The 24,243-nt window shown below is 53.9% G+C and overlaps 1 protein-coding gene and 1 non-coding gene across 22 annotated transcripts in view; both read right to left on the bottom strand.

Annotated features, from left to right (window-relative positions):
- TANGO2 (transport and golgi organization 2 homolog) overlaps nt 1-24,243 on the bottom strand; it is a 43,328-nt gene that overhangs the window by 16,968 nt on the left and 2,117 nt on the right. For 7 of the 21 annotated variants that reach the window (XM_004063039.5, XM_019018379.4, XM_019018381.3 and 4 more), the window contains exons 2-3: nt 10,571-10,665; nt 3,954-4,042 (exon numbers count right to left, since the gene is read on the bottom strand). In XM_004063039.5, the coding sequence (XP_004063087.1) occupies nt 3,954-4,042; nt 10,571-10,626 (145 nt within the window). In that variant the 5' untranslated portion in view covers nt 10,627-10,665. Of the gene's footprint in view, nt 1-3,953; nt 4,043-10,330; nt 10,666-24,243 lie in introns of those variants that run through there. The other 14 variants (XM_004063040.4, XM_019018373.4, XM_063704883.1 and 11 more) reach the window with 4 other exon arrangements.
- MIR185 (microRNA mir-185) lies at nt 14,155-14,263 on the bottom strand. Its single transcript, NR_106299.1, has one exon. It is a non-coding gene; the product is annotated as a microRNA mir-185 (primary transcript).

Genomic DNA, 24,243 nt, shown 5'->3' with positions numbered 1-24,243 from the left:
AAAATTAGCTGGGCATGGTGGCAGGCGCCTGTAATCCCAGCCACTCGGGAGGCTGAGGCAGGAGAATTGCTTGAACCTTGGAGGCGGAGCTTGTGGTTAGCCGAGATCGTGCCATTGCACTCCAGCCTGGGCAACAAGAGTGAAACTCTGTCTCAAAAAAAAAAAAAAAAAAAAACCAAAAAACTGATCCCCAGTGTTGGAGGTGGGGTCTAATGGGAGACAGATCTACCTAATGGCAGATCCTTCATGAACGGCTTGGTGTTGTCCTCACAGTGATGAGTTCTAGCTCTATTAGTTCCTTTGAGAACTGGTTGTTTAAAAGAGCGTGGCGCCTCCTCCCTCTCTCTGGCTTCCTCCCTCCGTGTGTGATCTGCACATACCACCTCCCCTTCCCCTTCCACCATCAGTAGAAGCTTCCTGAGGCCTGCATCAGAAGCAGATGCTGACACTGTGCTTCAGGTCCCCTGTAGAACTCTAAGCCAAATAAACCTCTTTTCTTTATAAATTACCCAGCCTTGTGGATCACTTGAGGTCAGGAGTTTGAGACCAGCCCAGCCAACCTGGTGAAACCCCATCTCTACTAAAAATACAAAAATTGGGCTGGGGGAAGGATAGCGTTAGGAGAAATACCCAACGTAAATGATGAGTTGATGGGTGCAGCAAACCAACATGGCACATGTATGTATACCTATGTAACAAACCTGCACGTTCTGCACATGTACCCTAGAACTTAAAGAATAATAATAAAAAAATACAAAAATACAAAAATTAGCAGGGTATGGTGGCAGGTGCCTGTAATCCCAGCTACTCAGGAGGCTGAGGCAGGAGAATCACTTGAACCTGGGAGGTGGAGGTTGCAGTGAGCCAAGGTCGCACCATTGCACTCCAGCCTAAGCGACAGAGCAAGACTCTGTCTCAAAAAAAAAAAAAAAAAATTACCCAGCCTTGGCTGGTCACCATGGCTTATTACCTGTAATCCCAGCACTTTCGGAGGCCAAGAAAGGAGGGTCACTTCAGGCCAGGACTTTGAAACCAGCTTGTGCAACACAGCAAGGCTTTGTCGCTACAAATTATTTTTAAAAATTAGCTGGTCATGGTGATGTGCACTTGTAGTCCCAGCTACTAGGGAGGCTGAGGTGGGAGGATCACTTGAGGCCAGGAGTTAGAGGCTGCAGTGAGACAGGATTGTGCCACTGCACTCCAGCCTGGGCAACAGAGTGAGACCCTATCTCAAAAAAAAAAAAATTACCCAGACTCAGCTTTTTCCTTTAGAGCAACACAAACGAACTAAGACAGTGGCACAAAAGTCCAGAGAGGAAGGAGTTGCACAGAGAATGTCTGATCAGCATCTCAGGGAGGAGACTATATGACACTGGGGCAAGAACCACCAGTGCTCACACAGGGCAGGGAGTAGGGCTGGCTCCCAGACACCAGGCTGGAAAACCTCAAGATCTAGGGGCACCGAGAAAAGTACGCAGAGAGCATCGCAGAGGTGTGGGACAAGGGCAAGTGAACTAATATATGTGTGTAACTGGAGAGAAGGAGGGAGTGAGAGAGAAGACAGAAAAACTACTTGAAAAAGTAATGGCCGCCGGGTGCAATGGCTCACGCTTCTAATCCCAGCACTTTGGGAGGACAAGGCGGGCGGATCACCTGAGGTCGGGAGTTCAAGGCCAGCCTGACCAACATGGAGAAACCGTATCTCTACTGAAAATACAAAATTAGCCTGGTGTGGTGGCGCATGCCTGTAATCCCAGCTACTAGGAAGGCTGAAGCAGGAGAATAGCTTGAACCCGGGAGATGGAGGTTGCGGTGAGCTGAGATGGCACCATTGCACTCCAGCCTGGGCAACAAGAGCAAAATTCCATCTCAAAAAAAAAAAAAAAAAGAAGTGATGGCCAAATTTTTATGAATTTAATGATTTTGATTTGCATTTCTTTTCTTTTTTTTCTTCTTTTTCAGACAGGGTCTCACTCTGTTGCCTAGGCTGACTGTGGTGGCTCAATCTCGGTTCACTGCAGCTTCTACCTTCCAGGCTCAGGCGATCCTCCCACCTCAGCCTCCTGAGTAACTGGGACAACAGGCATATGCCACCACAGCTGGCTAATTTTTTTTTTTTTTTTGTAGAGACAGGGACTCACTATGTTGCCCAGGCCGGTCTCAAGCTCCTGGCCTCAAGGGATCCTCCTGCCTTGGACTCCCAAAGTGCTGAGATTACAGGCGTGAGCCACCGCCCCAGGGTGATTTCATTTCTAACAAGTTCTCAAGTAAAGCTGGTGCTACAGGACCAAGGACCACACCTGGAGAACCACTGTCCTAAACTTTTGCATACAATCTGGTGACGCCAGAGAGTGAGAGGATGTGGGCCTTAGTGATATGGTCACCCCGACACTTGGCAGAAGCCCGTGTACATCCGTGCACCAGCTGCCACCATCAAAACACCACAGGGGTGAACAATTCCACAAGACTGGAGCTCCTGGGGTTGGCACTAGTTCAGAGGCAGCTGACAGACCTGGGTGCCAGGGTGGGATGGAGCCCAGGAGGGCACAATAGTCAAGGAACCAGAGGAGGGTAACCCTGTGAGCCGCCACGTCTTCATCTATGAAAACCTTCCACCTTCCAAGGACATCAGTCTTGTGCCTTCACCCACCCGTCCTGACCAGCCCTGCACCCACTGCATCCTCCTATACCAGCAGGCCTAGGACCACCCTGCCTCAGTCTCCATGCACCCGTCCTCCTCCCACACGGTGCCGGGACCACCCAGCCTCGGCAGCATTCTTACACTACTGCCAGGCCACAGCCCGACACAGGAGTCCTCACAAAACCCCACAGCTGAGCTTTTATTTGATTGATTGACTGATTGATTGAATGAGACAGGGTCTCGCTCTGTCACCCATGCTGGAGTGCAATGGCACAATCTCAGCTCACTGAAACCTCTGCTTTCCGGGCTCAGGCAATTCTCTAGCCTCATCCTCCTGAGTAGCTGGGGCCACAGGCACATACCACCAATCCTGGCTAATTTTTGTATTTTTTTTTTGTAGAGACAGGGTTTTACCATGTTGCCCAGACTGGTCTTGAACTCCTGGGCTCAAGTAATCCTCCTGCATCAGCCTCCTTAAGTGTTGGGTTCACATCTATAATCCCAACACCTGCCCTCCCGGCCTGGGAGGCAGCACAGGGCACACACAGCTTCCATGGGCCCACGAGGTCACACATCTGGCCTGAGTGGGCACCCTGGAGCATGCCAGGATGACTTGGGCCCACTTGGCGCCTGGTATGCAGGCAGAGTAACCCGTGGCCTCACCAGCCGTCTATGCACACCTTCCAGGTAGACTCCCACCACCCCATGGGCAGGAACTGTTTCCTGTCCAACAGGACTTCAATGAGGCTGGTATCTTTGGAGGGGAGGACCTGGTTCTCACCCCTACTTCTGCCTTATGAGTACACCTCATGCAACACAAGCATGGTGCAGGTGACAGGGCTTCAGCACCACCAGCATCCCAAACTCAGCCCCGCCATCCCTGAAGCAAGGGTGCTCATATACAAACAGAAACACAAACACAGGCATGCACACGCACGCATACACATGCATGCACACACTCATATGACTGGGTTGCTTCACAAAGTGACTGAGTGTGGATCTCTACATCACACAAATCCACCCACATGCCCTCAGCAAAAAGGAGGGATCCATATAAAACCAACTGATGCTTTCACATGATGGGGCCCCCATGCAGACGCATGGCACAGGAAGCCACGCAGACGGTGCTGGGTGGGCAGCTCTGGCGATGCCCGGTGCTGGGGCTGGCCCCGACCACGAGCCCCATCAGTTCCACCTCTACACCCCGCCGTCACACTCGGAAGCAGCACCACTCAGTTAGGGTCACTCGGGCCACGCAGGGGCTAGGGAAGCAACAAGGCGCAGCCACCGCTGAGCACGCAGGAAGACTCACCACTGAGGATCTCGTTGTTGTTCCCCCAGAAGTCAGCTAACTTGGAGGGTCGGCTGTAGAATTCATCCCTGTTGGCTGCCAAGATGAGCCTGCAAGAGGAAAGCATCACTGACGGCTTCAGATGGAAACGAGCGAGCCAAGTCTTTTTCTCTCTTCACACACAAAACTGGCCTCAGTGGCAACAAGGGCCAGTCTCAGAGAGGGCAGGAAGCCGGCAGTCCTGCTGCACCCACACTGGAGGAAGGAGCACCGTGGCTCCAGGTGAGCTCTCGGGAGCCTGCAGCTGGGACCGCACCGGAAACAGGAGGATGCTAGGCAGGGACACATATCCACACCATTCAATGGCGGGAGACAGGTCTGCCAGGCCCTTAGGGGCACCATGGAGCCTGGGCTCCATGCCGGGAGCCCAGGCTGGAGGGTGGGGGGCTGTTCCTCCTTCTGTCCATCTGTCCCCAGCCCTGGGAACACCCACAACAAACCCGTGGGCTCTTGGAAGCGTGAGCTCAAGGATACAGATTGAACGGCACAGCATGTGGGCCTCTGAGGGCTGCTCCATTCTGTGTCTTTTGGAGTTAATTTCTCGGGTTGGTTGGGAGTGGATGGGAACTTCACTGTTTTACTAGTTTTTTTGCATTATGAATCAAACAAATATTTCCATTTTTATTTATTTTTATTTTTTGAGATGGAGTCTCTCTGTGTCACCCAGGCTAGAGTGCAGTGGCGTGACATCGGCTCACTGCAACTCCCGCCTCCCGGGTTCAGGCTATTCTCCCGCCTCAGCCTCCTGAGTAGCTGGGATTACAGGCACCCGCCACCACACCCAGCTAATTTTTTGTATTTTTAGTAGAGATGGGGTTTCACCATGTTGGCCAAGCTGGTCTTGAACTCCTGACCTCAAATGATCTACCCGCCTCGGCCTCCCCAAGCACTGGGATTACAGGTGTGAGCCACCGCATCCAGCCTAATCAAACAAACATTTCTTTTGGAATTAGGAGAGACATCTAAACTTTAAGAGCCCTGGTCTTGAGGAAAGAAAACTGACTTTCAAGTCCCAGCTTGGACATTAGAAGAAAACAAATAAGGACACAGCGGTGACTGAGTGGAAGGGGTCAGTTCCTGCAATGTCTGTTAGACCTGAGGGTCTAAGAAGCGACGGCTGGGCCAGGCACAGCGGATGACACCTGTAATCCCAGCAGTTTGGGAGGCCAAAGTGGGAGGATCACTTGAGGCTAGGAGTTTTGAGACCAGCTTGGGCAAGAAAGTAAGACCGCATATCTACAAAACAAAAATACAAAAATTAGTCAGGTGTGGTGGTGCATGCCTGTATTCCCAACTACTTGGGAGGCTGAGGCAGCAGGATCGTTTGAGCCCAGGAGTTTGAGGCTGCAGTGAACTGTGACTGCACCACTGCACTCCAACCTGGGGAACAGAGAAGCCCTGTCTCCAAAAAAAAAAAAAAAAAAGTGATGGCTGAAGACCCCCTGAGCACTTGTGCCGGAGAGGCAGCTCCAAGGAGCAGAACTCGGCTGTCCTGCCATCACACTCTGAGTCTGAAACCAAGTTGCAGTGGTGAGAGCCTGACAAGTGTTTAAAAATAATTTCCATATTGATCATTGCACATCAATTTCATAAAACAACACTTGCTCCTGATTAAATGTGAAATAACAGACATTCATAAAATTCGGAGTGAAAGTGGTGCTCACAGCTGGGTGCGGTAGCTCATGCCTGTAATCCCAGCATTTTGCGAGGCCGAGGTGGGTGGATCATGAGGTCAGGAGTTCAAGACCAGCCTGGCCAAGATGGTGAAACCCCATCTCTATTAAAAATACAAAAATTAGGCTGGGCCCGGTGGCTCACGCCTGTAATCCCAGCACTTTGGGAGGCCAAGGGGGGAGGATCACGAGGTCAAGAGATCGAGACCATCCTGGCTAACACGGTAAAACCCCGTCTCTACTAAAAATACAAAAAATTAGCCGGGTGTGGTGGCGGGCGCCTGTAGTCCCAGCTACTCAGGAGGCTGAGGCAGGACAATGGTGTGAACCCGGGAGGCAGAGTTTGCAGTGAGCCGAGATCGTGCCACTGCACTCCAGCCTGAGTGACAGAGCAAGACTCCGTCTCAAAAAAAAAAAAAAAAATTAGCCGGGCGTGGTGGCGGGCGCCTGTAATCCCAGCTGCTCGAGAGGTTGAGGCAGAGAATTGCTTGAACCCAGGAGGCGGAGGTTGCAGTGAGCTGAGATCGTGCCACTGCACTCTAGCCTGGGCAACAGAACGAAACTCCATTTCAAACAAAAAAGTACATGGTGCTAGCACCCACCATTCATGCCCTTGGAGGCATTCACGCCTGTGTGCACATGTGTGACCCCCACTCAGTGCCTGCCCCTGAAGCTTCTTGCCAGCAGAACTGGGGAAATGCTTTTGGTCATTGCCAGGGACTGTGCCATGCCCTAGAGCCCTTGGGGTCTGCTATGGAAGCCTTACCACCTCCAGGGTGCCCCATTCAGCCTGCTCTGACACCCAGCTGGCCCCAGGGCTGCAACAGGTCTCGGGGATGTGCTGCCTGGGGTAGGGGGAGGTGGTCTCTGTCCCTGATGAGCCTCAGCCTTTGTACCTCTAACTGCCATGTTTCAACCCAGACCCAGCCCAAGTCTCCATGTCCCTTCTGGGCAGAAGTGCCCCCCAACCTCTGCAGCAGGGATGGCAGCAGAACCCACCTTCCCTGGGCTGGACAGTGCTAGTAGAAGGCAGTGCACTTGCCCCAGACCTGGATGGGCCAGTCCTGTAGGTGCCCATTGGTTGTGTCCTGGCCAGCGGGCAGGAGAAGGGGGAACACCGCAGTCCCTGAGTGCTATGGTGGGGATGTGCCAGGGTCTGGGATGACAACTCCTCCACCCTATGGGTGGGGTCAAGCTCCATGTGGTTCTGCTCAGCATTCTCTCTTAAATACCTTCCTCCTCTGCTTCCACGTCCCAGAGCCCTGCAGGTGAACAGGGGTCGGGGGAGCCAGGGACACCTCATCCCAGTCCAACCCCAAACCAGGCTGGGGCTGTTGGCTTCGGGTGCTGATTCTGACATAATGCTCTTACAAAGGGAAAATAAAGGGGAGAAAAGTAGGAAGAAAAGCTGACTGAGCATGGACTTTTGTCCTAAGATGTTCAGCTGTCTGTTTTTAAACGAGGAGCAATTATATATGTTTGCCTAATAACTCAGGAACATTAATTGCCAGGTTATTTTTGTTCCAGCAGTCATGTTTAGCTGAATTGCTGGTAGTTTGCCAGGGATTTCATTGAATACATAATTCAGGGACAAGCCAGCATGCTGAGCACCCAGATCAAGCCCCAAAGGGAGGAGGAAGTAGCTCTCTCAGTCATCACTGGTGGGGCTGCACATGGATAGAAGCCTATCTGCGCCCCACGTCCAGAGAGACAGGGATGCACCCACCACGGCGAGGTCCCTGAGGATGGCAAGTCACCTCGGCTTTATTTTGTTCCAATAACTGAAACCACTAATTATCCATCACCACCTGACACACACGCTGCTAGGCAGGGTGAGTGCATGCACTGTCTGGGGGGGTATGTGCATCATCTCAGGGGGTGAGTGTGTTCTGCCAGGGGGTGAGTGTGTGCACTGTCTGGGGGACAGTTTGGTGACAGATAGGAGGTACTCTGGCCTGAGATCCAGTGATCAAACCCTCAGTGGTGACCCCATGGAAGCTGCCCCATGGAGTAACAGCTTGTCCTGCAGCCACTCTAGGCTGAAGCCAGCAAGTGGCATCACATGGGGCTGTAAACAGGCAGGTTTTTTTTTGTTTTTGTTTTTGTTTTTGAGATGGAGTCTCACTCTGTCATCCAGGCTGGAGTGCAGTGGCGCTCAGTTCCCTGCAACCTCTGCCTCCCAGGCTCAAGCAATTCTCCTGCCTTAGCCTCCCTAATAGCTGGGATTACAGGTGTGCGCCACCATGCCAGGCTAATTTTTGTATTTTTAGTAGAGATAGGGTTTCACCATGTTGGCCAGGCTGGTCTCGAACTCCTGACCTCAAGTGATCCACCCACCTCGGCCTCCCAAAGTGCTGGGATTACAGGCGTGAGCCACCGCACCCGGCTGTAAACAGGCAGTTTTGAAAGAGATAGGGTGACATCATGAAGTGACTGTGTTATCTTGCTGCAGGGTCTTGGTTTTCTGTGATGGGTATCAAATTACCAAATACAGTGGCCGAGGCCGGGCATGGTGGCTCACGCCTGTAATCCCAGCATTTTGGGAGGCTGAGGCAGGAGGATCACGTGAACCCAGGAGTTCGAGACCACCCTGGACAACGTAGTGAGAACTTGTCTCTACCAAAAAAAAAAATTAGCTGGGCATGGTGTAGTCCCAGTTACTTAGGCATGCTGAAGTGGGAGGATCACTTGAGCCGGGGAGTTTGAGGCTGCAGTAAGCTATGATCACACCACTGTACTCCAGCCTGGGCAACAGAGCAAGATCCTGTCTCTAAAATAATAATAATAATAATAATAATAATAATAATAATAATAATAATAAAAACATAGTGGCCTAAAGCACCCTACTTTTTACTCCAGTCCACAGGTGAGGAATCCAGCCCAGCCTAGCTGGGTACCTGTACGAGGCCTCCCAAAGTGCTGCAGAGGTGCTGTCAGGGGCTCCACAGAAGCGTCTGTGCTCCCAGCCTGCAGCGTGCCCTTCCCCTGGCTGGACACCCCACAGGCAGAGCAGAAGCAGCCACCAGAAGTGTCTCACACCCTCCCATGAAGTCAGGAAAACACAGCGCACATTTGCTCAGTCACCCGGAGGTGGCACATTTCGTCTTTGGCTTAGGGCTTTGGAAAATAGTCCAGAGAAATCCCGAGGCCAACTGGAATGGCAGGACCCGCAGGACAGGTCCTGGCAGCAACACACGGGTTCTGAGTGAAAGCAAGAGGGGCCCATGTCAACCCTCCTCCTCTCCACCCAAGGGGCTGGGTGGCACTGACCAGCACCCGCAGGCCAGCCATCAAGCTTCCTTTCCACAGATGGGAGTACTCGGGGTGGGCTGAGTCTCTTCAGCAGCCTGCAGGAGGCAGCCCTGAAACGCATACAGAGCTGGCTGGCTCTCCTCAGCGTGCTAGTTTCCTGGGGCTGCCGTAACTAAGCACCACAGACCAGGCGGCTGCAACAACAGACACTATTGTCTCGCAGCATTGGATGCTGGAGATCCAAGATCAAGGCGTCAACAGGGCTGGCTCCTTTTGAGGGTCTTCTCGGTATGCAGACGACTGCTTCTATCTCTGTATACACACCAGCTTCCCCTGTGCGTATCTGAGTCACCCATCACATTGATTAGGGCCTACCCACATGACCTTATTTTACCTTCATCTTTTTTTTGAGATGCAGTCTCGCTCTGTTGCCCATGCTGGAGTGCAGTGGCGCAATCTCGGCTCACTGCAAGCTCTGCCTCCCGGGTTCACGCCATTCTCTTGTCTCAGCCTCCCAAGTAGCTGGGACTACAGGCGCCCACCCCCATGCCCAGCTAATTTTTTGTGTGTTTTTAGTAGAGACGTGTTATCCAGGATGGTCTGGATCTCCTGATCTTGTGATCCGCCCACCTTGGCCTCCCAAAGTGCTGGGATTACAGGTGTGAGCCACCGTGCTCGGCCAGCCCCTACATTCTTTAGAGTTCTGTTCACTCACTAGCCAGCCCAACACTACTCCAGTCCCTGTAGCAGTCAATAGTTCTTTCCTAACATTTCTTCCACCTTCCCTGCAGCATGCTGTCTGCTGCTGGGACCATGGCCTGGCCCTGCCACTCACCCAACTGTAAAAAGGGAAAACACCAGACACCCTTCCTTCCCAATTCCTTGGCCTGAAATGACTTCACTCAGCCTTGAAGTCAAGCAGCGTGGTGTCTATGCAACTTTGCAGTGACTCAAATCTGAGACCCTCTTGAAATGGTTCAAATCATTTCTGGTACAGATTTTAAAATGATGAAAACTTCCCGAGCAGTTGCATTAGAGAGTGGTTACAAGTTTCATTTTGGATGTGGGTTACATCTTTGCCTCGTTCTCCGTGTGGATAAATGCTGGGGTGTCCTGGGGAATGGAGGTGTGGCCATCCTGAGTCCAGGGTCAGGGGTGGCTTCTGGCCTCGGCTTCCTGACTCCTCTGGCTGGTCCTCAGCGTCCCCTCTTCCCCAGGTTCTTTTTCCTCAGCTCAGGACCCACCCACAGACCCCTAGCCTGGCCGCCACTTCGACTTCTCACCAGCAGCTGCGACCCGCCAGCCCAAGCTGGCTCTCACTCACTGATACCGTTGTCCCAGTTCTGCCACCCACCCTCCTCAAAGCCCATAGAACTGCAGCCCACCTGGACCCATGTCACTCCTCTGTCCTACCTGTGGCTGCCTTCTGTGGCTGAGTCTTCACGTCTTTGTACATTGACTGGAGTCCCCGCCCCGAGAGGCATTCTGACAGCATCCCACACTGAGTGACCCTGTCCTGGAGGGCAGTGCCAGGCCTGTGCAGCCCCGGCCTGGCCCACACACCTTCCTGCACACAGCAGCTTGGGTGGCATGAGAACTGGCTGGGCACCCAGGACCCTGCAGGGCGCAGCAGATGCAGAGCGAGGGGGTTACCTGTACGCGTTTTTGGAAACAGGGCGAGGATCAAACTTAAAGAAGATGATGCACATGGTGGTGCAGGGCGGCTCTGCTGACACAGGTCGCGAGGTCTGCGGGAAAAGGAAAACACTGAGTTGAGTGGATGGCAGACACTCAGGGCTGCCCTCCGAACCTGCAACAGGCCAGAACAGAGAGAACCACCTCTGTGGTGTCTGTACCACTTGCTGGGTGTGGGGGAACTGGACACCACACCCTTGGCCAGTGCCACACAAACACCTCCCAAACCCATGCACTCATTGGCACTGGCCAGACTGTCTCTCCACCACCTGCAACACCAGCCCTGAACAGAAGCATCCCATCAGCACCATGGTAGTCTTAAGGCCCGGACACACCGAGCTGGGGTGCTGAGGGGGTCCCCGGGGGGGCAGCAGAAGCGAGGGCAGGAGCCACACTGTGAGAAACAAACTTACCCATCCAAATCTAAAGAATGAACTCAGAGACCCAGAGAACAGCGAAAGTGAGACTTTTAATGACAGTCTTGCAAGATCAGGTGTCAGACAGGCACACCCAGCACAGTTTCAACAAGCAGTTTATCCCCTAGTACGCAGGTCCCTCCCCCAGTTCCTCATAGGCTGAGTACTGTGGGGTCACAGCTTTCCCGGACGTCGCCTATTAATTGTTGGGTAGGGGCTTCAGGTGTTTTTTGGGGCTTGTCTTGCTGTATTTTGTTGCAGCCCACAATGCATTGCAGTCCTAGTTAGCTCAGGGACTTTTTAAGTATTTAACTTACGACCTAAGTAGCAGGCAGGCTGATAAGAACAGACAAAATGAGCTATTTTGCAGGCTAGTAAACTTTCAGCTTAGACTAAACTTCTTTGGTTCGGGTGAAGGCAACTAAGTGGGGGAAAGCGGAGGCCGACAAGCACACATCAGCTATCCAAGCAGGGGCCTAGTATATCCCGTTTCTTCTGCAGTTTGCTGAGCTAAGCCAATTTAAGACACTTTGTCTTGGAAATAGACCACTGTATACATTCTTCCTTCAAGACTGTCCCCCACATGCACATCTCCTCCCCTGCAACAGCACCAACCCCACCCCACATGCCACCAGTGGGGGCAGCCCTGCCTCCGCCTCCAACAGCATGGCCCACTCACCTGGGATGCAGGCCCTACAGGCCCCGCTCAGCACACACACTCGCCATCCCACAGGACCCGAAGGCCCCACACACCCACAGCAGCTGGCATGGACACGTGCCGGGGACATGCTGGGTGACTGCACACTTAGCATACACCTCGTCCCCACCCAGGGACCTCTGGGGCCCAGAGCAGGCAGTTTTCCACAATGCAAACGAGTGCAGAACGGAGATTAGATTCCGAGGCCACTCAAGGGTGACACCCAAGTTCCCTGAAATGTGCACATGTGCAATGATTTAGTGACACGGCTCCAGGGCAGAGCCAGTGCTCACAGCTGGGACATGGGACAGCCAAGAAGCTGTTCAAATACTGAAGAGACCCAAAAAGATTCCTCTGAGAAAAGTCTAATGAGTTGGGATGGAGGTGAAGAGGGCTCAGTGTATGTGCCTCCACAGGCACGGGCATCAGGGATGGCCATTGGGGACCATCTGCTCCAGTGAGGAGCTGGTGGCTGTGCAGTTGAAGTATTGGGATAGCAATAAGCGCCACGTGCAGACGCACTGGGTCAGGGGGATGGGCAGCCATTTGAGATGGTCTGCTGGCCACCACTCTGCATAGGATGGGAAGCTAAAGGGTGTGTTGTTGCAAGGGGGCCCTGTGGGAAGCAGATTGGGGGGCTGGAAGTGGGTTGGGTCCCCTTGCCGGGTGGATCATCCGAGGGTGGGCAGGCTACTAGGGCCAATCCTTTTGGTAAAAACAACTCAAGATGCTCGATGAAATATGAAAACATCTTAAAAATTGCCAGGAGCTGATGAGCTCATGCAGCATTTGGCCAACACTTCGGAGAGCGTGGCCCACAGAGGACAGCAGAACACAGAGACCAATCCTGCCTGAGAGCGTTTGCCCACTGAACACACTGGGGCTCATACTCTGGTGGCCTCGGGGGCGAAGGAGACAGAAGACAAGGTCCAGTCACCCCCACAGGATGAAGAACCTAACAGAAGACTCTCCCCTAAGTTAGGCTGGGACTCCAAAGAGCAATGCTCAGGGAGAGATGAACTACAGCCGCAGCCACCCCCCGGGGTTATGGGGACATTGCCCATAAGTGAAGGGAAGTTCCTGAGAAGCTGTGGCACAGCCAGCCGTCCAGGTCCACACTGGGGGTACAAGGACCCACAAGCCAAGCACAGTTTTAAGGGGTTCCAGCACTCGTAGTGCCCCTGTGCCTGAAGTTCTCTCTGGAGAAAGCTACCTTCATCCTATACTTCAAAGAAGTCTCAAAATCATTTTTCAAAGACCAGAAGCAGTTCATAGTCAGAAAGAACCACATAATGAAAGAAGCACCATGAGCAAGAACCAGCAGAAAGATAACCGTACATGCGTCATCAACCAACCATGTTCTGATGGCAGAAAGAAAACAGACAGCTCAGAAACATCTGCAGGGCAAAGGAAGTGATGAAGAGCAAACTGGGTTTACAAAGCAGCAAAAGGAACTCGGTTTTGTGCTGTTGTTGTTTTTTTGTTTTTGCTCTTGTTGCCCAGGCTGGCTGGCATAATCTCGGCTCACCGCAACCTCCACCCACCGAGTTCAAGCAATTCTCCTGCCTCAGCCTCCCGAGTAGCTGGGATTACAGGCATGCGCCACCACGCCCAGCTAATTTTGTATTTTTAGTAGAGACGCGGTTTCTCCATGTTGGTCAGGCTGGTCTCCAACTCCCGACCTCAGGTGATCCACCCACCTCGGCCTCCCAAAGTGTTAGGATTACAGGCATGAGCCACCGTGCCTGGCCAAAAGAACTCTTAGGAAGCTATTTTAGAAATGAAAGCTTCAGTGACTGTACATTAAAGCTCAGCTGTGGGTTTAAGAGCAATCAGGTGCAGCTGATGATGCAGAACCATCCTGAATGCAGTGCAGGAAGATGGGGAGCACGCTGGGCTTTGGGGGTGCACCCAAGGTGCCACTGATGGGGTGGGCCCAGCACTCACCATGTGGCCAGAAGACACAAGTCCCTTCACTCTGGAGGAGCTGGTCTTTCCTGCACATGAGAACCCCTGGCTGCAGTCACTGGAGAAGCCCTGCCAGCTGGTCTCTACTGGAATCCCACTGGCCTGGAGCCCAGGGCTGCCCAAGGCCTGCTCACCAGGGACATGCTCCTCTGGGGTGTTAGAGAAGGCCGTTGGTCTCAACTTCAGCCGACCTCAGCCCTCCCTGGGCTGCACGCCCAGCTGCTGGCAAGGCCATGGATGAGGGCAGTTCTGGCCACTGATACACATAGGACAGACAGACAGAAAGGCACCCCCAGTTCAGCTGCAGGACCCCACCATCCTAGCTGGCCAGGGTGCAGGGGCAGCAGACCAGCCCTCCAGGCACCAGTGGCAGGGAGGGCTCCATGGTCCAAGGGAAAGCCATCAACAGATCTCCGGACAGCCTGGCACTGGAGGTGTGGGTGCAGAGCCAAGGGCTGTGGCCTCGACGAAGACGCGGTCATTGGGAGGGAAGGACCAGAGGAAAGCCAGCCCCTGGGGAGGGGACCATCAGGAACTGCCTTTCTCTCCAATCCCTCGCCCCCTGCTCGAGCCAGGCCCACTGCCCACCGGCCCCCAACCCAGCTCTAGCCAGCAGGTCTCCCCCTCCCCCTGCCAGCTTCACCTCCCCCGACCTGTGACCTTGCCTTTGCCTGGGCCCCTGTGTGCTCCCTAAGCCAAGACCTGCAGGTTCCCTAGGTCCTACAAGGTCCCCACACAGGCCCACCACAGCATTCCAACACCCTCTCATGCCTGCTGACTTGCCAGGCTCTGGGAGGGAGCCATGGATATAGTCCTTGTCCTTTTGGTCACCATATCTTGATCTGGGCGCAGGGCAGGTGGGCACACGGGCGGCCAGGACCACTTCCCACAACTTCCACAGGTCCCATCACACCAGGTGAGGCTGGGCTCCTCAGGGCATCTCTTGTGCCACACAGAGCTCACCCTCAAGGTTGCCCGAATTGGCCAACTCTACAGGAGGGTTGGTGTCCCAGGGAGAATCATGCCTGGCTTTCCAGGTGAGGCCCCACCCTGCCTGTCCCCACCCCTGCCCTGGGCTCAGCACTTGGGCCAAGCCCAACCAACTCTCAGCATGTCCTTGGCAGTCCAAGAAGGCCAGAGTGGTCAAAGCCATGCAGGGTTGGCCCTAAGGCCCAGGCGGCCAGAACCAGACCACAAAGAGCAGCTGGAGGAAGAGGCAGGCAGGAGGGTCTGGGGTCCAGTCAGCAGCCTTGCCCTGGGTCTCAGAGGCCACAGCCCAGAAGCATCTGAACATCTGCAGGAAGCCACGCCCAGTCTCTGCATCCTGCACAGGACCCCGCCTGCCCCAAGGGGCTAAGACCACCAGGGCAGCCTGCACACAACCACCAGGCTTGCAGAAGCAGTCAGATGGCCACACGCCCATCCTCTCCAGGCGGAAAATGCTTACCCCTCTCCATCCTGTCACCTGGCCTCACAGCCACCGGGATAGCAGTTGGGCAAGTAGGTTACAGGGCGGGTGGGGCAGGTGCCGCAAAACCCGGCTGCCAGGGCGGGTCCAACCCCAACCGGAAGGAGGCTGGGCTAGGGCACCACAGGTGGGAAGATGCTGATGAGCTCCTCCCTGTGCTGTGTGCTCTGCAGCTGTGATCTCATCTCACGAGTCCCAGGTCACATGGCGGGGATGGGCAAGGTGAGCCTGGAGGGGCTCATGGTGGGGCGCCTGCTGGTTGGGCTAGGGGTGAAGAAGCAGTGAGCTGGCCACCCCGAGCAGGCACACGTGGGATGCTGGGATCAAGTGGGCCTGCTGAACCCTGCACCCGCGGCCTGGCAGCCCCCGAAAGAGTCAGGATGGCCTCGGCACTGGATCTGTTCATTTGTAGCTCTGCTCTGCCCAGCCACGCTGTGGACACTCCTGGAAGTCAGCAAGCTGCCTTCTGCTCTCTCTCTCATAGCAGGATCTGCTGATCCCCGCCAGGGTGCAAGAGGTCCCTGGGCAAGCTGGTGATGGGCAGCCAGCTTCCTCCTGGCCATGGTGGTCACTGTGCTCACATGTGGTCCTACTAGAAACATCATCTTGAAAGCAACTGGCATGACACAGGCACATGGCCAGGCCTCACCAGGCCCACAGGGATGGAAGAGCCCAGATATGTAGCCCAGGCTGACAACAGGAGGCCGTGTGGGCAGCAGTCAAGAGGAGCCATACTCCAAGACTGAAAGCAGAGCCTGTGAGGTGGGCAAATGTCCTGCCACCGACCTACGACACCAGCACAGCGCAGCAGGGCAACGTGGCATGGTGGTGAGGTTCCTGAGCCAGGACAAGAAAAGAAGCGTTGTTCTCACGGCTATTTGAGGAAGCACATCACCTCCACTCTGTCGCCCAGGTGCAGTCGTGTGATCATAGCTCACTGCAGCCTCGAACTCCTGGGCTCAAGCCATCCTCCCACCTCAGCCTCCCAAGTAGCTAAGATTACAGCTGCATACCACCACACCCGGCTAATTTTTTTTTTTGAGACAGAGTCTCGATCTGTCACCTAGGCTGGAGTGCAGTGGCACGATCTCAGCTCACTGCAGCTTCCGCCTCCCTGGTTCAAGCGATTCTCCTGCCTCAGCCTCTCAAATAGCTGGGACTAGAGGTGCGCGCCATCACACCCAGCTAATTTTTGTATTTTTAGTAGAGATGGGGTTTCACCATGTTGGTCAGGGTGGTCTCGACCTCCTGACCTTGTGACCCACCCACCTTGGCCTCCCAAAGTGCTGGTATTACAGATGTGAGCCACCGTGCCTGGCCCTAATTTTTAAATTTTTTTGGAGAGGTGGGGTCTCACTATGTTGCCCAGGCTATTCTCAAACTCATGGGCTGAAGTGATCTTTCCACCTCAGGAAGTCTTAATGACTGGGTAGTATAAGTGACATCCTTTTTAAAAATTTTACAGCAACTGCTGGTTGGGCGAGGTGGCTCATGCCTGTAATCCCAACACTTAGGGAAGCCGAGGCGGGTGGATCACCTGAGGTCAGGAGTTTGAGGCCAGCCTGGCCAACATGGTGAAACCCGTCTTTACTAAAAATACAAAAATTATCACGCCTGTAATTCCAGCACTTTGGGAGGCCAAGGTGGGTGGATCACGAGGTCAAGAGTTCGAGACCAGCCTGGCCAATATGGTGAAACCCTGTCTCTACTAAAAATACAAAAATTAGCCGGGTGTGGTGGCGGGCGCCTGTAGTCCCAGCTACTTGGGAGGCTGAGACAGAAGAATTGCTTGAACCCAGGAGGCAGAGGTTGTAGTGAGCCAAGATCGTACCACTGTCCTCCAGCCTGAGCAACAGAGCAAGACTCCATCTCAAAAAACAAACAAACAAACAAACAAACAAATTAGCCAGGTGTGGTGGTGCGCGCCTATAATCCTAGCTACTGAGGAGGCTGAGGCAGGAGAATCACTTGAACCCACGAGGTGGAGGTTGCAGTGAACCGAGATCGTGACATTGCACTCCAGCCTAAGAGACAAGAGGAAAACTCCATCTCAAAAAAAAAAAAAAATTAAAAAAAAAAAAAAAAGCAACTGCTTACACGAGAATGCCCTCTTTACAAGAGTCCTGGCGCACCCTGGGAAGGAAATGCACTGGAGTGTGAGGCACTGGTTCTCTGGTCATACGGAGCGGCTAGCCTGTACCACTGCCTTCTGGAGCACATAGGGACTTGGTAGACAAGCAAGGGACGAAAGGATGTGCGTCGTGAGGCTCATCCATATCTGAGAAAGTCCAGCTCCTCTCACACAGATGTGACGAAAGAGGTCGCCTTTGTGATGGTCAACACTTAACCACCCCCAGTAGAGTGCCATCTCCAGTTGGGGCAGGCACCCTGCCTCCCTGCAGCCCAGACAACTAGAGTGAATGCCCAGGGGACATGCACAGCCTCTGTGCAGGGAGGCCGGGGAACTAATCACTTGGGACTTTGGTGTGGCCTTTGCCAACCCTGCCAGGGAGGTAAGAGGGGGACAGTCACTGTGAGCTCACCATGTGACTGCAAATGCCACCAGCCTCAGCAGGGACAGAGCACAGGCCTCTTCCAGGGAGGAAATCCCCCCCCACACTCCTAGAGTCCCTCAGCACCCCCAAGCCTGGCCAGAGGATCTGGCCAGATATGAATGGAAAGAGAGAGCCCTCTTCACACCACAGCCAAGGGCTTCCCGTCCTCTAAGAATACCAGTGCGGGTGGAATTCTTCCCAGAATCCCAGCATACGTTCCCCTGGCCTAACAACCTGGTAATTCTGCAAAACAGGAAGAAAGCCTGGACTTGGCATGGGTTATTCTTAGTGCATGGCGCCGTCTGTGAAGGACGGAAGCTTTCCAGGCACTCTGGGCCCATCTGCTGATGCTTTCGAGAACTCTCCCAGCGTGCACCGTCCTCTCTGCCCACCTTCTGCTTCTGAGAGCCACCCCACTCTAGGATCCCCTCTCCAGCCTAGGGCTCCTCCCCTGGCTTCTCAGAGAAACCAACAGGGCCTTCTGTCCTAAGGCCAAGTGGAAACGGGCTAAACTCCCTCTCTAAGAAAAATGAGACTCCAGTTGAGGCAAGCCCCAAACCTCACTCCATGCGGTGTCTAAAAAAGGCACGACAAGAAAACCATTCAGACAGAACGCCTGGGCAAAGATGGGCCAGAGCCACAGGCAGAGAGCAGCAGCAGCAGTGACCCCAGCCAGGGCTGCGTGGGGACAAGGTCTGGTACCCTGATGGATGCGCACATGGCCTGCTGCCCGACAGTGAGGATCTGCTTCCCTGGCTCTCAGTGCCCACCACACAGGCAGGTAGGTGGGGTGGAGGGTGGGCAGTGACCTTGCAGAGGCCCATGGGGAAAAGAAGCAAGGGGGACGAGGGCCATGCTGACAGGGCCTCAAATGGAGGACCCAGTGGGGAACAGGCAGACCTCAGTGCTGCAGGGCAAATCCAGGCCACCCTCCTGCATGTCCCAGAACCCACTACTGCCAGCCTCCCCTTCCGAGGAGGCCAACAGGCATCAGGCATCTGACCGTGCCAGTCGCCCACCCCACACCAACCAGCACCACCTCCACTAGCTTTTGTATAATACCAAGAAACGCTGGTCCCTCTCATACGCTGCCTGCTCATTCACCCTCTATTCAGCCTGTGCCCCAGCCCAAGGCTGAGTCTCCTGTCGCCACGACTGGCAGCTCTGGAGGCTGGTGGGACCCATAGTTGTTAATCCCATCGCTCAGGTCACCCAGGAGCACATTCTGGGGGGAAACATTTCCAGTGACATTTAACGGGCCAAAGCCCCATCCCGGCAGGGCTCATGTCTGTCATCCCAGCACTTTGGGAGGCTAAGGCAGGAGGATTGTTTGAGGCCAGGAGTTTAAGTCCAGCCTGTGAAACACAGCAAGTCCCTGTCTAAAAAAGCAAATAAAAACAATTAGCCAGGTGCAGTGGCATATGCCTGTGGTCCCAACTACTTGGGAGGCTGAGGTAGGAGGATGGCTTGAGCCTAGAAGATCAAGGCTGCAGTGAATTATGATCATGTCACTGCACTCCCGCAACACAGCAACAGAGGGAGACTCTGTCTCAATATAATACTAATAATATAATAAAATAAGGTCAGGTGCAGTGGCTCATGGCTGTAATCCCTGCACTTTGGGAGGCTGAGGCGGGCAGATCATTTGAGGTCAGGAATTCAAGACCAGCCTGGCCAACACGGTGAAACCCGGTCTCTACTAAAAATACAAAAATTAGCCAGGCATGGTAGTGCAGGCCTGTAATCCCAGCTACTCAGGAGGCTGAGGCAGGAGGATCACTTGAACCCAGGAGCCGGAGGGCGCTGTGAACCGAGACTGTGCCACTTCACTCCAGCCTGGGTGACAGCGCGAGACTCCGTTTCAAAAAAGTAAAGTAAAATAAAATAAATAATAATAAAATAAAATTAGCCGAGCATGGTGACATGCATCTGTAGTCCCAGCTACTCAGGAGGCTGAGGCAGAAGGATTGCTTGAGCCCAGGAGTTTGAGGCTGCAGTGAGCTATGATAGCACCACTGCACTCCAGCCTGGGTGACAAGGCAAGACTCTGAGTCTCAAAAAAAAAAAAGGAAAAAAAGCCTCAGCCAAGGGCTGCCTGTGGCGCCAGAGTGTTCTTAACCTGCTTGCACACACATGTGAGCAGACACATGTATGCTGTGGGGTTAACACACTAGGGTCCCATTGCTCCGTTCTCCCTGATTGGCCATGAGGTCTGTCTCCACCAGAGCCATGTCCCCACTGGTTCACCACTGCCCAGCTTTCCCGCTGCTCTGCCTCTCAGCTGTGGCTGGTGTCTTCGTCCCTTCAAGTGACCATCCCTAGCACATGCTCTGCACATGGGCTGATTTGGCTTGGATCTGTGTCCCCACCAAATCTCACGTTGAATTTAATTCCCAGTGTTGGAGGTAGGACCTGGTGGGAGGCGATTGGATCATGGGGGCAGAATTCTCATGAAAGTTTAGCACCATCCCCCCCGGTACTGTACAGTGACAGAGTTCTCACGAGATCTGGTTTTAAGTGTGTGGCACCTCCCCCATCTCTCTCTTCCTCCTGCTCCAGCCGTGTGAAGTGCAGGCTCCTGCTTTTCCTTCTGCCATGATTGTAAGTTTCCTGAGGCCTCCCCAGAAGCTGAGCAAATGCCAGGATCATGCTTCCTGTACACCTTGCAGAACCGAGAGCCAATTAAACCTCTTTTTTTAATAAATGACCCAGTCCCAGGTATTTCTTTACAGCAGTGGGAGAGCAGCTGAGGACATTCCTAGGATAGACCCAAGAGGTGGAATTGCTCCATCCACGGGTGACGCTTTCAGATAAACAGACTTGGCCAAGTCCCCGCTAACGTCTAGCACTAGAACCTGTTGCCACTCACCTGCCTCCAGGGTGTATGCAGTGTAGGAAATGTTCCCCCCAGGGTTTTATGGGCATCCCCCACTGGCTGGGCAACTCGTGACCTCCTGTATGTTCTTGCCAACAATTCACCAACATGGGTACTGACTGCTAGGCCTTTGTCTCACTGACCCGTAGTACAGCTGGTATGATGTGGGCAACCATGTGCCTGTCCCAGGCCTGCAACTGTTTTCTCCCTAGCCATCCCCTGCCTTTCAGCTCTGCCTGTGATGCTGCCTAGTAGAAATAGCCTTATATTACATGGGATTTTCCCATCATTACTGTACAGCAGTCATGTCCCGTCCTGCTAAAGGCCCTCCCTGTCCCAAAATGAGAACTCCTTTTTCTTATCTACCTTGTATGGTTGCACAGTGGTGAAGCTCTTTTTTTTTTTGAGATGAAGTCTCGCTATGTCGCCCAGGCTGGAGTTCAACAGCGCGATCTCAGCTCACTACAACCTCCGCCTGCTGGGTTCAAGCAATTCTCCTGCCTCAGCCTCCCGAGTAACTGGGATTACAGGCGCGTGCCACCATGCCTGGCTAATTTTTGTATTTTTAGTAAAGACAGGTTTTCACCATGTTGGTCAGGCTGGTCTTGAACTCCTGACCTCATGATCCCCCCCGCCTCAGCCTCCCAAAATGCTGGGATTATAGGCGTGAGCCACCGCGCCCAGCCTTGGTGAAGCTCTTGGATCTGCCCACTGTCTCCCTGTGCGACTGCTGTAAGGTGGGGACCACCCATGCTTCCCAAACGCACAGCCAATTGTCCTTAGGTGGCCGCTGGCCATCCAGTCTGGCCCACCTCAGCCACATCCTGGACTTCTAGTCACATGGGCCCCTTGAGGCCTTAAATGTGTCACCAGGCCTCTGATGCTTCAGTAGTCACTCTAGCTTCAATGCATTCTCAGGTGTCTGGAGGGCACCCTCCAGACTGTCCCCCTTGGCTATTCAAAGAACCTTCCAAACCCTGCCTAGATCACGCCATGCCCCAACTCCTGCTCACCATGCCAGGCACTCTGCAGGTGCCCAAGTCCACAAAGTGACACAGTAAGAAAGTCCATAACCTGGAAAAGAAGCCAGCCTGTGCCTTTCCACGGTGATGAGGCAGCAGGGAGGTCCCAGCCAGAAGATAGCACTCTGCTTGGCCTTTCACGCAGAGGCCAGAGATAAGCAACATCTGCCCATGGGGACAGAAGGCAGGGCAGGGCCACCTGGTCTAGGCAGCCACTGGGGGACACGAGGGAGATGTCTGGGTGCTGGTGGTGGTGTGATATGGATGGTAGCTGTGTGGCTGGGTTCACTTTGTACAATCTGTCACGCCAGACACTGAAAGCGTGCACACCCAGTAGGCATGCTTCCCGGCGGGGAACAGTAATGTCTACCCTCAAAAGAAAGTGCACTGGCCAAGCACAGTGGCTCATGCCTGTAATCCCAACACTTTGGGAGGCCAAGGCAGGTGGATCACCTGAGGTCAGGAGTTCAAGACCAGCCTGGCTAAAATGGTGAAACCCCGTCTCTACTAAAAACACAAAAATTAGCAGGGCGTGGTGATGCACGCCTGTAATCCCAGCTACTCAGGAGGCTGAGGCAGAAGAATCTCTTGAACCTGAGAGGCAGAGGTTGCAGTGGCACGATCTCAGGTCACTGCAACCTCTGCCTCTGGTATTCAAGCGATTCTCCTGCCTCAGCCTTTTGAGGTGACAAAGCAAGACTCTGTCTCAAAAAGCAAAAAAAAAAAAAGAAAATGTACAGATCCTGCCCTCCTTCCCTGCCAGGGCTGGGACATTTCTATGGGCAGGGAAGAGAGGGAAGGAAGGGCAAGAACCCAAGAGTCACTTGTTCACAGAAAGCAAGAGAAGACCCAATCAGCCCCGGTTCAAGACAGCTCTGCATAGGACGGGGTGTAGCTGGGCTGTTGCAGCAACACCACACCTGGAGACCCTGGGGGCCAGAGGGGATGGGACACAGGCTTTTGGCAGAACCACTTCCCTTTGGCAACCAAAAAGGCAAGCATAGCACATGGGCAGAGGGGACGTGTGCTAAGCAGAAAGCAGTGGTGACAGAGGAATGGCAAGCTATTAGTACCACAGGGCCAAGGGGATCTAGACACTTGGGAGGGTAGCCATCAAGTCGGGCTCCTATTGGGGCTGCACGTGGTGAGTCCCTGAACAGAGGGTGACTAAGCCCTACAGTCTGCTGCCCCCATTTAATGGCCTCAATGGCCACAAGGGCTGGTGCTGCAGGGCTGAGCAGCCGGGCGCCCAATCCCCATCCCTTGTAATCCCCACTCCATCAGCGGTGGCAGCCCCCAGGGGCAGAGCTTGAAAGCATGAGTTGCTCTTTTCAAAGGACAAGGCAGACACAGACATGTGACGCGGGCTCCCGGTGGCTGCCAGCAGAGGAGGTAAACACACATGGTAACACAGTGTCGCTGTTCACGGGGCCTGGGCGAAGAAAGCCCTGACGTCAGGAAACCCTCTGAATCTCCAGTCCACTGCAATGCCCTGCTCCCTCCTAACTCCGCAGCAAGAGCTCACCAGTCTACACTCTCTATTAAATGGCTATTAAATGGCATTTTTTATTTTTATTTTTAGATGGAGTTTTGCTCTTGTCGTCCAGGCTGGAGTGCAATGGTCCTGTTGGGTGGGCTGGGGGCAGCTGGAGAGGGTGACCTCTCTCACTGCAACGTTCGCCTCCTGGGTTCAAGCAATTCTCCTGCCTGAGCCTTCCAAGTAGTTGGGATTACAGGCACCTGCCACCACGCCCAGCAAATTTTTGTATTTTGTTTTTAGTAGGGACGGGGTTTCACTATGTTGGCCAGGCTGGTCTCGAACTCCTGACCTCAGGTGATCCACCTGCCTCGGCCTCCCAAAGTGCTGGGATTATAGGTTTGAGCCACTGTGCCGGGCCTAAATGGCATTTTATTATGACACATTTTCTTTTTTTTTTTTTTTGAGATGGAGTTTCGCTCTGTTGCCCAGGCTGGAGTGCAGTGGCACGATCCCGGCTCACTGCAAGCTCTGCCTCCTGGGTTCACGCCATTCTCCTGCCTCAGCCTCCCGAGTAGCTGGGACTACAGGCGCCTGCCACTACCACGTCTGGCTAATTTTTTTGTATTTTTAGTAGAGACGGGGTTTCACCATGTTAGCCAGGATGGTCTCGATCTCCTGGCCTCGTGATCCACCCGCCTCGGCCTCCCAAAGTGCTGGGATTACAGGCGTGAGCCACCATGCTTGGCCTATCATGACACATTTTCTACAGTGGTACTCTCTCCTCAGATCTTCACAATGCTTCCAGGGCATTTCTTCAGCCTCACACCAGAGGATCACTGTCTCTTCCCAGTTCCAAGGAATAGCACAAACAAGAGGCATCGTGAGCAGACAGCAAGCTCTGGACACAGGGTGGCCCCATCCTCAGGCCCTCCTGGGAGGAACACTCAGCTTCCTCACAAGCCAGGGACAGGCCAGCCTCGCAGCGGCCCCTGCGGCCTGAGTGGTTAGTAAAAACAAAAAAAAAGGGGCACTCCTACCATGCCCGCAAAGAGGATGAAGGCAAGCACTTCAAGTTTCAAGTTAGCATGGCACTGAAGATCTCAATGGATGCACCCCCACATGTCAGCAAGTGCACCAGGGGAGCAGCCTC

This window comes from Gorilla gorilla, chromosome 23 (assembly GCF_029281585.2).
Source record: "Gorilla gorilla gorilla isolate KB3781 chromosome 23, NHGRI_mGorGor1-v2.1_pri, whole genome shotgun sequence".
NCBI lineage: Eukaryota > Metazoa > Chordata > Mammalia > Primates > Hominidae > Gorilla > Gorilla gorilla.
The sequence above is the reverse complement of the archived record's forward strand: the minus strand, read 5'-3'. Positions and strand labels throughout refer to the sequence as shown.